This window comes from Liolophura sinensis, chromosome 10, assembly GCF_032854445.1.
Source record: "Liolophura sinensis isolate JHLJ2023 chromosome 10, CUHK_Ljap_v2, whole genome shotgun sequence".
Taxonomy (NCBI): domain Eukaryota; kingdom Metazoa; phylum Mollusca; class Polyplacophora; order Chitonida; family Chitonidae; genus Liolophura; species Liolophura sinensis.
The window spans coordinates 1,612,121-1,627,596 of NC_088304.1; the positions used below are offsets into that span (position 1 = coordinate 1,612,121).

A 15,476-nucleotide genomic window follows, 5' to 3' on the forward strand; every position below is an offset into this window, starting at 1 on the left:
CATCCCAATCAGGGTACACACACTCCCGAATTAGGGTACTCACACTTTCTAGTCAGGGCACACACACTTCCCAGTCAGGGCACACCCACTTCTCAATCAGGGCACACATACCTCCGAGTCAGGGCGCACACACACTTGTCAGTCAGGGCAAACGCACATTCCCACTCAGAGCACACACACACTTCCCAGTCAGGACACACTCACATTCCCACTTAGAGCACACACACACCTCACAGTCAGGGTGCACACACACTTCCCACTCAGGGTGCACACACACACATTCCCAGTTCCTACTTACGGCACACACACATTCCCAGTCAGGGCACATACACTTCCCAATCAGGGTACACCCACTTCCCAGTCAAAGCACACTCTTACTTCCCAGTTAGGGTGCACACACACACCTCCCAGTCAGGTCGCACACACACTTCCCAGTCAGGGCACACGCACATTCCAGTCAGGGCACACACACATTTCCAGTCAGGGTACACCCACTTTCCAGTCAGGTCGAACACACACTTTCCAGCCAGGGCACACTCCCTTCTCAGTCAGGGTGCACCTACTTCCCAATCAGATCACACCTACTGCCCAGTCAGAGTACACCCATTTACCAGTCTGCGCAAACCCACTTATCAGTCAGACCACACCCACTTCTCAATATGGGTATACCCACTTCTCAATCTGGACACACCCACTTACCAGTCAGGGTAGACCTACTTCTCAATACAGGACCACACACTTACCAGTCAGGCGTAGACCCACTTCTCAATCTGGACACACCCACTTACCAGTCAGGTGTAGACCCACTTCTCAATCTGGACACACCCACTTACCAGTCAGGGTAGACCCACTTCACAGTCATGACACACACTTACCATTCAGGGTAAACCTACTTCTGAATCAGGACACACCCACTTATGAGTGCTCATTTCATGAAACAATCAAACCATCCACCTTGTAGTAATTGTATGTGTTATGTGTAGCATTTCGACAGCTTTAACTAACATACTTTGTTTCGAGACCAAACGCTACAAGACATAAAGTGATACTGGTAAGCAGTTTGTAGTCAGGTTAGGATGGAAATTTACCAGTCCTACAGAATACTAAACGTGTCCTCTGGGCTCTGCCTCATGAGGAACATATTTGCTGAACATGTTCAGACCCCAAAAATTCATATTGAAATATTCTGTGACTTTCAGACACGAGGATATTTGGCAGGAGAAGGAGTTTACTGTGGATGATTTCTGTGGTTACATGTCCAGCTGGTCTGCCTACCATAAGTACAAAGAGGAACACCCTGAGGAGACAGAGTTGTCTGCCGTTTGTACCAAGTAAGTCTTCAGCTTCTTTGATCTTTCACAGTAGTAAAACTTTTAGTTCTTAATTTTAAGCAGTTTTTTTTCTTAAAATACTAACCAATTTTGGTGGTTTTTCCAGACAAGTTACACTGCAGTTTTGTTCTCTATGAACTGGATACATAAGGAGGCTATGCCTAGTGTGCCAGTGGAATGCTAGATACCTGTTTCTGGGTATTTTTTTCAGCATCAACTAAGGATAATTGCAGAGCTTAAACTGTTTTGCAGACTTAAGAAGTTGTATTCTGAGCGTGAGGATCCCCCAGGGCCTGGTGTGATGACAGTGAAGTGGCCGGTTTTTCTACTGATGGGAAGGAAACCTGAGTAACTGTTAGGCTAAGGAAATTTGAAAGCACAGTAAAATCCAGAATCAAAGCTTTCTAACGGCATTCAGATGGCATGCCTTAAACCTGCCAGTTATTTTCCAGCAGTGAACCCCAGGAATTTAAGCAGGCTGATTGTAGAAGCCATTAGTTCCGCTAATAAACTTCACATACAATGTAGTTAAAGCGAAGGATTGAGAAAACCTACCTCCCCATATCCCTCCCTCAGTCACAATAATCATGGTGAGACCATACTGTTTTTTATTAATTAAGGATTCATTTGAGTGGTGGTTTGCACTATACTCAGCAATATTTCACGTATGCAACGGGGGCCAGCAATATAAGCAATATGAGGAGACCGGACAGAGTCCGGAGGCAGCATCCGCATGTGGAATACCGGGGAGGAATAGTGATTATTATGTTAGTAATAGTGGAATAAATGTGACAAAGAAGATTTTTTCATATGTCACGATTGCACTATGGAAGCCTTTGTCATTTCAAGGTGATTTTACTGCTCAAATAGCTCCATATTGTGCTCCATATTATGCATAGCCCTTCGCAAAAATCCTACAGGAAGACCCAGAAGAGACTCCCAGCACACGTGACACTCAGCATCACGTGTACACACACATATTCAGGACGGGGTCGTGGTCGTTGTGTGATGGGAACTGTTTGTTTGTGTTGTGTAAAGCCCTATATTCAGGTATTGTATATATCAATGAATAGGTCGGGCATATACTGGCAAGTGCTTCTGTCCTGTGGTGTCATCCCCGTTTTTCGACTTTGGCCAGCTGATATCGAGACGATTTAAACTAAACGTGTGTGTGAGAATACTTATGGAGGTCTCCTGCCCCTTCAGCAAGAGGCGGCGAACCAAAATTTTTTTCATTTGTAACAATATACATTAAAGGTCCCCATCGTACTTTCCGTGAGTTTTCACAGTGAACGGGTTGGATATAATGCGATATCTGAACGCGGTATAGCAGTAAACTGTTGTACATGTAGTTTTATTTGCATGAAATAGCCTGTCTATCGGTGGAGCCAATGTCTTGAACATAATGCGGAAAATCTGATATCAAAATTCTCTTCCTCTGTTGTATTTATGTAGCCCGTGGCAGTTTTTTCTGTTGTGATCCTCTAGAAGCTTTGACATGTGAAAAGAGGATGATTTATTGCTTCCGTTTTACGTAGCGGTATATACAGTGTAATCCGGATGTCAGTTTTAATTTCTGTGTGACGTATTGATGGTTAGATAAAAATGATTGTTCCTTATTTCAAACAGATGACGTGCCTGTATGATTGATTCTTACTTACATGTGAATGCCTCTGGCTAAATACACAACTTTGGCTACTGTAGGCCAACAGATTCTCTTTTTCTTTTCATAAATAACGTAAAATTAGAACTATATAATATAGTTTTATTAAAATTTATCAAATACGTACATCAGGATGTGGTTGCCGTAAAAGGCACAGATTTGTAGTCTTTTAAATTTTTTGTCAGTTTTCGGCTCCGAACTCTTTTATACCTTATCTCTCGGGACACCATTTAACATTTGAATTTGAATGACTGAAAACTCGAACGGACAACAGGCTAGAGTCGTGTAGCTTCCGGGGCCTACGCTACCTTGGAACCCCACCTTATCTGTTCGGATAGACTGTTTAACTACTACCCCCACCCCCCACCCCCCACCCCCCACGGTCTCCCACTGTTAAACTTTTTATGGCTGATGGATACAGAATCCACGTTGATTGGATGACAGTTGAGGTAGGATTCCCCTGGGTTTAATCTTGCAGCCTTGATCACGGTTGAATAAAAGTACCATACTTAGAATTCAGCTCAGGCTAGGCAGAGCCTGGACAGGGAGCAGATTGTCAGTGACTTGCCTTAGTCCGTGGTCGGCGATAGAGAAAGATCGTAGGTTTCAATATGAAAATAGGTTCTTATAATAAACCACATGTAGATGTAAAAGCGCAGCTCTAGGTACAGGCTGACTTAAACGAAAACATTTGTTAATTCCCTGCAAGGCATTACCTTTTGGAAATGGCGTGGTCTGACAACTATGCTGAGCTTTTTAGCGGTCAGAAAATCTCCCAGGCCTACGCCCGTTTTCGTCCCGACTACGACACTGCAGTATATGACGTGATTTTGGACTACTGTCAAAAGGGGCGCCTGCCATTTTGAACTGGCCGTGGATGTTGGGTGTGGAACAGGCCAGAGCACCTTACCACTGTCTGAACGTTTTAAACAAGTCATTGGAATAGACGTCAGCGAGCAACAAATAAAACACGCTCAGTCCAACTCGAAAGCTTCAAACATTTCATATCGAGTTGGGGCCGCGGAAGATTTGAGCAAAATCCAGGATGGCAGCGTTGATTTGGTAACTTGTGCTGCGTCTTTGCACTGGATGGACCTTGAGAAGTTTTACCCTGAGGTGATGCGGGTTTTAAGACCCGGTGGGACTTTTGTGGCGTACGGATACTGTATTTCTAACTGGCAGTTCAGTGTCAAAGCAGCAGAGGAAGCTGTACGTAAGGTAAAGTACATCCAAAACAACCAGAATATCAAGGTAAAATTTATTTGATATTTTTCCACACCGGAACCAGAGAATCGATATGCATGATTCATTTCGTCAGTATAGCTCTGCAAACACTTCGTGCAACCAGTTTTTGCCAATTATACTTGTAAAGAGGTACCTAATTCTTAGACGACATTGATTATTGAAAGCGTGTATGCCATCAAAAATAATTTGTTCCATTTCTTTGATATTTGTGTAACGCCAAGTGTGTAAAGAATTTACCGCATATACAAATATAGCGGTCAGTTCTATTAGCAGAGGAAAATGGAATACCCGGGTTGAACCATCTGTCTTTGGCAAGTTACAGGCGAACTTTCCTACGTGTGAAGTACTTACGTTCACACGATATTGAAGACGTAGATTGGTGAAGATTGTACAAGACGATTGCCACATGAAAGTCATTGATTGATCACCTATTGACACCGGGCCCAAGAATCAGAAAACTGTCTTAAACTTAAGTCAGACGTAGCCTTAACGTGTATTTTTTTGTATCAGTATTAATAAGATTGGAAATTAGTTCAATACAGCTCTTAGTACTAAGATAAAAGTTTCTAAGGTAAATTTCAATTTTAGCGCAGTAATCTGTTGTGATTATCTATATACAAACTGCCTACTCGCCAAGGCTCTGCATTAATTCTCGTCGTCATATGACTGAAAAATTGTTGAGCACGACGCTAAACCCCATGCACTCACTCACTCTGCATTAATTCAAAGCACGACGAAACACCTGATCAGAAATATCCCACAGGATTATGCAGCATGACAGTGTATATATTAGTACCTCTTGAGCCAGCAAGAAAGCACTCACAGGTCTCCCACGAATGAGATTCAGTTCAAAGCACTAGACTGACGGACCATGGGGTCGATACCTTTAAATACTGTAGAAGCCGAATCTTCTAGAAATTTACATAATCAATGGGTCTCGAAAGTCCTACAACTTCCTTTACCGGTATCCCGTAAGCGGCGAAAAACGTACATCACAGAAATTGTTCAGAATTACAGCATTCGCTGTGCTTATTGACAGGTCAACGAGATCCCACAAATTGTGAAAGCAGGGGAAATACAATTTTCCTGTACAAATCCAGATTGGATTCAACAGCTTGTGTGTTCATAGCCACTTTCAGTGGAATGTTTTCGTAAATTTTTGTTATTGGAACTATTTGAGTTTTACGCCGTATTCAAGAATATTTCACTTTTACGAAGGTGGTCAGCGTTATGGTAAGAGGAAACTGGGCAGAGCTCGGGGAAATCCACGACCATCCGCAAGTTGCTTGCCGACCTTCCCACCAACGACCGGAGAGGAGTTTTTGTGAAAGCAGGACATGAAATCATCACCGGCTGAGCCGCGTTCCCGTGTGTACCGTTTGTGAACTGTTTTCAGTTCTATGACGAGACTCTGGGATATTACTGGGGAGAAGCCAGAAAACATGCAGATGAGAAATACTCACGGCTACCTCCGCCATTTCCGGATTGGATCAGGTGGGCCATGAAATGCAATTAACATCACTGCATTTTTTACGTACTTCTGCTTAAGCCATTGTGCTAGGGGGCGTGTAATTTGTTACTTTTGATGCATTTACATGAACAATAAAACACTGACAGGTAAATTGAAAAGAGGCCATATCTCATCGGTTACATGTGTTGCTCAGGATTTACTTTATATGCTGTACGTCTTTTTTTAGTAAGATAACTGCGTCATGTAACTCTGCTCATCATCAATATCTGTCACATGTCTCACGTATATCATATTCGACAGTATCCTTGGAGTTTACACACACCGCATATTCCCATCATGCAAAAGTACTCTCACTCATTCGATAATGCCATCCCAGTCATATCAAAGTACTCTCCAACATTCACATGCCATCCCAGTCATAACACAGTACTCTCCAACATTCACATGCTATCCATAACGGATTCACCTTTGCCATCTATGGTGCATTCACATGCCATCCAGAACGGATTCACCTTTGCCATCCATGGTGCATTCACATGCCATCCATAACGGATTCACCTTTGTCATCCATGGCGCATTCACATGCCACACACAACAGACCCACACACCATCCTGCATGCTACATCAATCTTACTTTAATCGGACGATTGGCAAACTACCTTTCAGTGAGATAGCAACCATCTTTTTGACAAGCTCCCTTTTTTTAGCAAACTTCTGAAGACATATGTATGTATAGAGGTATTTACCCAGAAGAAATTAGAATTCTGATGTAAGTTCACACTCGATTTACATGTGTGTATGTAGCTTCTGGTAGATAAAATGACTAAATTCAAAATGTGCTGTGACTTTCAGACACGAGGATATTTGGCAGGAGAAGGAGTTTACTGTGGAGGATTTCTGTGGTTACATGTCCAGCTGGTCTGCCTACCAAAAGTACAAAGAGGAGTATCCTGAGGAGACAGAGTTGTCTTCTCTTTGTAACCGGTAATTAGGCATCTTCACACATGTGGCCATCCAAATATTTTATTATTACACATTGCATATAGAAATGACGTCATCTGTGTAAACGTGTGCCTGGAAACATGCGATTAGAATAGGTAAGAATACAATGAGTTTTAACTGGGAAAAATGTCAAGATGAAAAAGTTTGACGCACCGGCACACGTCGTTAATGTACACGTCAAGAGGAAATGGATAATGCAAATGTATGGAAAATTACTTTCCTAATTTAGCAGAATTGTACCCTAATTGTTTTTTAATTATATTAAATTTGAAATTCGCGATGTGTTATGAAGACAATAAGTGTCGACTTCCTGTATGTGTTTGTCCTTGTAGGCTTAAAGAGCTGTATTCTGATTGTCAGGACCCCCCAGGGCCTGGTATAATGAAAGTGAAGTGGCCGGTATTTCTACTGATGGGACGGAAACCTGGTTGACAGGAACTTCGTTGTACAGAATTATTGATTGATTTATTTCACTCATAACCAATTGGTATCTTAAGCTATACTGGTGATAACAAGTCGTTATTACACATATGGTCATGTTTATTGGCGGTAACCAAAAAATAGTCCACAAGAAACCACCGCGCTTTGCCATTCACCCGAGAAACCCCTCTTACGTAAGCCGCAGCCTCGCCGGATTGATCTGCAGCCCAAAGTTATATTATTGGTGTTACTTACGAATGGTTGAAAATGAGGAAATTCGGAAAATATTGAGCCCTCTTTCACATCTGATTGGTAGAGTCAGTGTTATGAAGAGCAGGTTGTTTTTATATGTCCAGATTTTCTGTTTCCAATGTAGACAGATTACACCCGTGTGGAAATGAATATGTGTGAACAGATTTCAGGAGCAAACCCGACGTGCGGTTAAATGCTTACCGCCAAACGACTAAAATAGTAAATAAATAAAATATAACGGAATAGTGTCCACTATGGTGTCCACTTTTCAGTGTCTCATGTTAGTATACTAGAATCGTTGTAACAAGTTCCTTCAGGGATCGAAATGAATATGGAAACCTTGTATGTGAAAAGTGAACATTTGGATCTCAGATTACCAATGTGTTACAAATGTCACAGTTAGGGTCACATTGGTAGGAAGTGTTGGAATGATTTTTTTCATCACGTTGTGCTACAGGGTGCTACGGGTGATGTGTACACAGGTTACGTGTCTCGCCTAAATTTCACTTTTGTAAGTACACTTTAGCTCCTAGACCCAGTGCAAGGTACTTATATGGTCAGGTGAGGATGGGAGTAGGGATAATATACTGTGACGATGGCCTTTCTTACATGTAGCTTGTAACTACATGTACAAGGTGGTCCGTCAGTCTCATTACGTCCCAGGAACTCATTGAGATTCTCAGAGCCTTGACTGTAATGGATTCCCGGTGAATGCAATTGTGACGTCATGACGTCACACAAAGATTGAACATTTGTAACCAATGTTTGGGGCATCCTGTAGACCAATATGCAACAATATTGCTTACGACTGGTCAATTACATGTTTTCATTGACAGTTCAGAAAAGTCTATAATTGGGCAACAGCATCCATTTGGGTGGTCTTACGAGCTTTGCTGGAGATTATTTGCTAGTTTATACTAATATGACATACCCTCATTCATCCACCTTTTCGCATATGCAAGGGCAACTTTCTGTGAAATTTATGCATGTTTTAATTTGAATTGGACAATTTCTGTGCTTCACCAGAAGAATAATTTTAATAAATTTTTATCAGTGAACACAGAATAATGCCCTCAGAATTAGCTTGAATAAACACTTTGCAAACATACGAAAATTTTTAACAGTTACAGTATGCGTTGTGTGTCACATGTAGAAAAGTTCATTTCTAGTCAATGGTACCCGCCCCAATAGCACAGTTGATCGAGCATCCACTTCGGGAGTGGCAGATCTGGGGTCAATCCTTGGTCGGGTCACACCTAAGACATTAAAAGAGGAAGTTGTAGCTTCCTTGCTTGGCATTCAGTATTCAGGGGATAGTGCAATGACTGGTTGACTTGTATCGGTATAATGGCTTGAGCGAGGCGGCTTGCTTGGCTTCAGTAAGTCGTCTCAGTAGATAAAAGAACAGAGGAAATCCATCCTGCAACAAGGAGGTACATTACACGTACATGCACTCTAAGGACTCCTTCGTCGTTATATGACTGTAAAATTCTTAAGTACGACGTCAAACCCCAAGCACTCACTCACTCACTCACTATCCCCTGGCCTGTGACTACTCTGGCCACGCCATTTACTCTTCTGCGTATGGCACACCAGTCAAATAAATAAATAAATGTGTGTCCTGTGAATCTCCCTTCACAGACTGTTCGTGTTTCCCTAGGGCTGAAACAGATTTGCACTCAGCCCAAATGTATATGTAAATTGTCTGTGTACACCATAAGAATATTTTTATACGGATAGAAGAAACCAGAAAGAAACATTACAAAAATGCTTCGCAGAAAATAAAATAAAAACCTGGTGAATGCGTTACCCATTTTCACATAATGGCAACTTGTGCCAAAGCGAGACTGGAGACTGTCCATTGTTCTGTTGTCACACACGAGTACAATGTTACCAGTAAGCCAACAAATCATCATCACAAAATCAGAAATGAACAATTGAATACAAAACTTCAGGTGTGAAAATTTCTGCATGGATTTTACTACAGATGCCACATTTGAATAATCTTTAATTAGCATGCACACTTTAAATAAATAACGAAAGACAAACATTCAATTGCATTGCATGTAAATTTATTGCTTTGATTAGATTCTTAGAAAGTTGAAATCCTGTAATTAATTTCATATTTATTGAGTATTCGCTCTCTCATACTAATTACTAGGCCAACTTTTTGGGTTGGATGATTTTGATCATAAATAACTAGGAAAACAGGATTTCTCAAAGATGTTGATTTTCTTCTTCCGCTGTCACTCAAACAATCAGTCAAAATTTCCACCAACACCGAAAGCAATGTTTTCCTCTCCCCCCACTGGCAGATAGCTAAAGTTCCACAAGAAGTACGGCACAACCACTGAAACCATCAAAGTCATTGCTTTATCACACATGTTGGTAAACGCAAATGCGGCTAAGGGAGCTAACTGGGGAAGGGTAGAGGATGCCGACCCAGGGGAGTGCAGAAGGGGATCTCAATCAACACTGAGGACCTTTTTAATTGTTTTGATCTGATGTAGTCTGTTTTAAGCAATTGGAGAATTCTGAGTGTGCACTCTTTCATCGATAAAGGAAAAAAGTCTAACTGCATCATGTGACCTGTCCAAAATGTTAGGCATTTAGTTTTAATCATATTTACTATAACATGGACGTCTGAAAAAAAAGTTTCATAACAAGTATTTAATAACAGACGAATGACGAAGAAATTGAGAAGCTAAACATTTAAGAACTTGAGACGTTCTTACAGGAGAGATGTGTAATATGAGCTTCTGGAAAAGAGTGAGACAGGTGATTGGTAAATTAATGTTAACACAGGTGATTGGTAAATTAATGTGAACAGAGGTGTTAACACAGGTGATTAGTAAATTAATGTTAACAGAGGTGTTAACACAGGTGATTGGTAAATTAATGTTAACAGAGGTGTTAACACAGGTGATTGGTAAATTAATGTTAACAGAGGTGTTAACACAGGTGATTGGTAAATTAATGTTAACACAGGTGATTGGTAAATGAATGTTAACAGAGGTGTTAACACAGGTGATTGGTAAATTAATGTTAACACAGGTGATTGGTAAATGAATGTTAACAGAGGTGTTAACACAGGTGATTGGTAAATTAATGTTAACACAGGTGTTAACACAGGTGATTGGTAAATTAATGTTAACACAGGTGATTGGTAAATTAATGTTAACAGAGGTGTTAACACAGGTGATTGGTAAATGAATGTTAACACAGGTGATTGGTAGATTAATGTTAACACAGGTGATTGGTAAATTAATGTTAACAGAGGTGTTAACACAGGTGATTAGTAAATTAATGTTAAAGCAAGTTGCCTAACATGTTTCACAAGTCACAGGACACAGTAGGACTGTTTTCACCTTTGAAGATAAAAAGAGTTCCAACTCAAAACTCCTCTATTCAAAAAGATATCAAAACAAAGATAACATCTGTATATTTTGGAGTAGTGTAACTGAGTAAACAGTAATGAAGAAACAAACGGTTGTGGACTATTAATGCTAATTCTGAGATTTCCTTAAGGTCACAGTTAATTATGGCAGATCTAATCACAAAGCACAGTTAAACATTTTAGAGATTTGTTCACTTACAAATTTCACCCTCATCCAGTGTGTCTTCAAATGCTTCACACATTTTGTCACATGGCATTTTGGGAGTGACCTTGACTTTGTTCTGACCTTTGATCTGTGCAAAGGTCAACATGGATGACCAAGTGTCAATCTGGAAAAAAAAAAAAGACAGACATCATGGAATGCACGGATAAAAATTAACTTCAAAATGTCTCAAGCTGTTAGGACCAGCATCCCTTGAAATCTACTTAACCACCTCAATATTATGTAGCTGACCCTTCGGTTACATAAAGCACAATGACCCATATATTTTCATATACTGGTACATCTAGACCATCTACTGTAATTCTTCAACCTAGTTGCATGTTTGGAAGCTGTTAATTTAAGCATATAATGAGGGCATTATTATGTGCTTTCACATAAAATTATACTTTTTGTGAAGCCCTGAAATAGGCGAATTCAACCAATACAGTTTTGTTTCCAAAATCAAATTAAGAATACGCATCAATTGCACTGAAAGTTGTTCTTTCATATATGAAAAGGTGGAGGACACAGGGTACATGTACAGGGTAATTTTGGGGTGTTTGTTTATAAATGTATTGCTATTCACAAATCACAGGGTTTTTTCAGGGTTTGTATGGTGTTGTGAAAACCTTGAAAACCCTGGAACTTGAAAGCAACTTTTAAAGGACTACCAGGGGTTTTAAGTAGTTGGGCCTGGAAAGGCCTTGAAATCGAGTCTAGTCCCAACCAACCTGAACTACTATGTATGGCATTTATGGTGTTCTTGAAATTGCTTTATGTACTGTTATGTATGGCTGTGTATCGGAAATTTGAAATATTCAAAGTGTGCGCATCCTCTTGTTTAACTCCAGCGGCCAGACTTAAATTTCACTGGCCTGAAAGCCGTGGATTTTGAGCCCTGATTTGCTACTACATGTAGAGATCATTTATTTTTTGTTAGGTTAAATCATGATAGGTTTGGAGCTAGACTAAACAAAACACAATTCATATTTAAGGCATGCAACACTTTGAAATGTATAGCCATATATTTGTTACTTCAAAGAATATACACAGTTTATATTTTCAAAGCTTTAGTGTTCTATAGATGGCATTACAGTCTAGTCCTGCAAGATTAAGCTTTAATAATAGCTTGTACTTACAGGTTTGTAACTCTTGGCATTAAATCCTGAGGAGATGAAGATAAAGTTTGTGTCCGTCTGCTCCACCATTGGAGGCAGAAAATATGGACGTGGAAATACCTCACGGAACACTCTAGCTGCTTCCTTAAAACAGTTTTCCCTGGAAAGTGAAAAAAAAGAGAGATTTATATAAAGTAAATATTAAATAAATAAAAAAATGAATAAACAATCAAACATTAAATACTATTTTGTCATTTATTTATCTGATACAATTTCTCCAGCAAAACTTGAGAATTTTTCACTTACACCTTATCAGCAAGATTAGCAGGTGGAGGAAACTGGAATGCCTAGGATAAACCACCGACCTTTGCTAAGTTTCTGACAAACTTTCCCACCTATCATGTAAAGACATGTGGCCTTGAACAGATGAAAGACTTCAGAAATGGTCCAACGAACATGAACAGCTTTTATGCCACCACAGGCGACCATGAGTATAGAGGAGATTACGAATGCCTATTCCTTATGGCAAGCTTCAGTGATGAACCCATAATACTGTATCTTAAACTGAGCTTACCAGTGAGCAAAGTATGTACTGACTTCTCCAGCCACAATTTTTCGCAGCAGCACCCGATGATTTCCAAACTTGACTCGTATATTGCTGAGGTAATCACAACTCATATATTCCTTGACAACTTCGTGGGTTGTGTACAGCTGGTGAAGGCAGAAATGCGGTAAAACACACATTAGATGGATTCTGTGACACTCCATGAACTTCAATGAAGTAATTCATAAAAAACAAATCTGCAAATTAAATTTAAAGGTTTTCATATCTTAAGTATGCCTCTAAAACCACACAATCTTCCTACTGCCTGGTTAGTAGCATCAATTCTACACACAGTGGCCTACACATGAAGAGGAAGCTTTTTCAAAACTGCTCTCACAAAATAAACCCATCCACATGTAAACCTCTAAAATCATGAATTAATTTTGAAGTTAACAGTAAAATATTTCCTCTAGAGCTTACACTTATAAGGTATATAAAACCTTGGTTTGTTTAAGACAAGAACACCAACATGAACTGGATGGTATTTGAATTTCCCAGCAAAAGCCAAAAATTTGTACTGATTTAAACAAAATTCATTCAGGGCAATGGGTGGAGGAAATTATGCAGAGCTTGAGTGAAACAACTGAACAGATAACCAACAAACTCCCTAACACAAGGCCACAACTGTCAAAGGAACATGGAATGTAAACTTAGTATATTTCATCTAAAGCTCAGCATTTTTCAAAAGACACTGTTCAACTGATTTAGATTTATTCATCCACCCTGCAGGTCTTAAAGACCTTTTTGGTGAGGTTTGATTAATCTGTTTTATTAGAAAATAACTTGTACCAAAGTAGCAATTCAAAACCTTATGTGTTTATGAAAGTGAATTTTTAGAGGCCAAACTTGATGTAAAATACAGTAAACTTAATTCAAAAAGTGAGCACACTTTGCAGCAGTTAACACTTTTGGTCTCCCAGTGATGGTTCAAACCCCACATTGAAATTGTCCTCATGAATTTATTCTGATGTTCACACGTACCTCTGTCAGATATCCTATGTTCATATTCTTCCTCTCTGGCCAGTCCTTCATAGCATCAGTCACTATAACAGGGCTCAGTCCTTTGAGGTACAACTCCGACATCACAGAATGGGTGATATTCTCCTCCACTGGTATAGAGTTCATTGATTCACATGCCTAGTCAGCAAATGAAGAACACATAGGCTCAGCACTGCTAAGAACATTTAATGGCAAGTTGAACCCCTTTCAGTACAGCCCACATAATCTAATACTTGCTTCTTTTCATTTGACAGTTGCGCTTTTTTCAAAAAAAATTTTAAAAAATTAAAAAAATTAATTTCACACCAATTTTTTTTTCAAAATATCTAGAACTTCAACTAAACATCTACTGACAATAAAGTTAATTTGCTGACATCGAGAGGATATCCATAATAAGTTTTAATGAATATTTTAGATCTGTGTCCGAATCTAGGAAGAGATCTTCCATCCAAACTAACACAATTATACCAGGCGAATAAAAGGTATATTAAAGCTATGATAGAGTGAAATTTATGGAACATTTATGGAAAATTCTACATGTACCCATAGTTATGAGCTGGCTGACACTGCAAAATTTCTTTATTTTAGGTGTTTTGTGTTTGGAATGCTCACCATACAGTCTTCTTCTGTAATCTGATTGCCTTCATAGTATGGATTCTCTATCAGACATGGCTGGTCATACAAATTTGTCCAATCCCAATACGGCAGCATCTGAAAATCACGATCAACTTTCTGTGAAACATGTAACATTTCCTTTTCACATTGCTAACAATCAAACTCATGCTCATATTTTTCATGCATTACGTCTTCATCTTTATGGCATGTTTCACACAATTGTACATGCAATACAATGCCTTTCCATAAGCTTCTAAATTATGCAAAGGATGGGATGTTTCATATTTTACAGCTATGAATAAATTGCAACACATCATAAGTTTTGTTTGCACTAAAGTAGTTCCAAGTTTAACCTTCCAAACCATTCAGCAATAGTTCTCAAAATATCATCCACTCTTGCCCATTTCCCCATAGTACTGCAGTATCCCTAGCTTCTTATGTTATTTTCCATCCCTTCGTCACAAATAGGTAATTTTTTGCAGGTCAAACTCACATACAAATAACAATTCCAAACATTTTCTAAGGCACTTCATCATAAATGTATTTTTCATCATATATAATGTTTATCTTAACCAGCTGTTTACTATTTATACAGAAACAAAACAATTTTGCTACTGCTACGGCTACATCATTTAATCATTAAGAAGCTGATATCTCTGATCTCTGCAAAATATGTATTCCAGGTACTGACTGGACCATGTTGTACCTTGATGGTTGTTCGACGGGCGAAGAAACACATTCCCCTGTAAACTGGATCGATGTAAAACAATGCAAACCCAAGAATTGCGAAGAGGGTAGCTATTTTCCCCGCATCGATGGCCCGTTTTCGCCATCTTCTCCGTGATACCCTCTTGGTCGTGTTTAAGAATGGGGCCGCCGCCTTTTCAATTTCTCCAGGTTTAAATCCAGAGTTCTTGCAGAATTCGTACAGCAGACGAACTTCCCTGTCGAGAAGATCAAGCTTTTCGTTCACGGAAAGTTTTTTCTCTTCTTCGCTCACTAAAGGCTTGCGTTGCGCCTCCATCTTGTACTTTGAATGCTCTTCTGAAGCTTTATGACACTGGCCGATTCTGCATCTAATTTATCACGGAAGTGAGGAAGTAATTCCAACAAGAAATCGATAGAAAATGCCGGATCAAGGATGTAAACGACGACTG

At 39.6% G+C, this 15,476-nt stretch overlaps 2 protein-coding genes across 2 annotated transcripts in view; one reads left to right on the plus strand and one right to left on the minus strand.

The window, feature by feature from the left end:
* Window positions 1-2,967, plus strand: part of LOC135476602 (putative methyltransferase DDB_G0268948) — a 10,553-nt gene extending 7,586 nt beyond the window's left edge. Inside the window, exons 3-4 of the mRNA XM_064756681.1 lie at window positions 1,200-1,331; window positions 1,584-2,967. Coding sequence (XP_064612751.1) covers window positions 1,200-1,331; window positions 1,584-1,683 — 232 coding nt within the window. The 3' untranslated portion in view covers window positions 1,684-2,967. The remainder of the gene's footprint in view (window positions 1-1,199; window positions 1,332-1,583) is intronic.
* A 6,472-nt stretch (window positions 2,968-9,439) lies between these two features.
* On the minus strand, window positions 9,440-15,461 carry LOC135476171 (uncharacterized). Its single transcript, XM_064756103.1, has 7 exons — window positions 15,026-15,461; window positions 14,317-14,415; window positions 13,687-13,842; window positions 12,676-12,812; window positions 12,123-12,261; window positions 10,981-11,110; window positions 9,440-9,734 (listed from the first exon to the last, which is right to left on the minus strand). The coding sequence occupies exons 1-7, from the start codon at window positions 15,341-15,343 to the stop codon at window positions 9,643-9,645; spliced, it is 1,071 nt and encodes a 356-aa protein (XP_064612173.1). The 5' UTR covers window positions 15,344-15,461; the 3' UTR covers window positions 9,440-9,642.
* Between the last annotated feature and the right edge of the window lie 15 nt (window positions 15,462-15,476).

Excerpts from the sequence above, each read along its gene's own strand:
- LOC135476171 (XM_064756103.1), bottom strand. The coding sequence starts at position 15,343 with ATGGAGGCGCAACGCAAGCCTTTAGTGAGCGAAGAAGAGAAAAAACTT. Across the intron at positions 12,262-12,675 it reads AGTACATACTTTGCTCACTG|GGAAAACTGTTTTAAGGAAG; the intron begins GTAAGCTCAGTT and ends TTCACTTTCCAG. Across the intron at positions 11,111-12,122 it reads ATGCCAAGAGTTACAAACCT|ATTGACACTTGGTCATCCAT; the intron begins GTAAGTACAAGC and ends TTTTTTTTCCAG.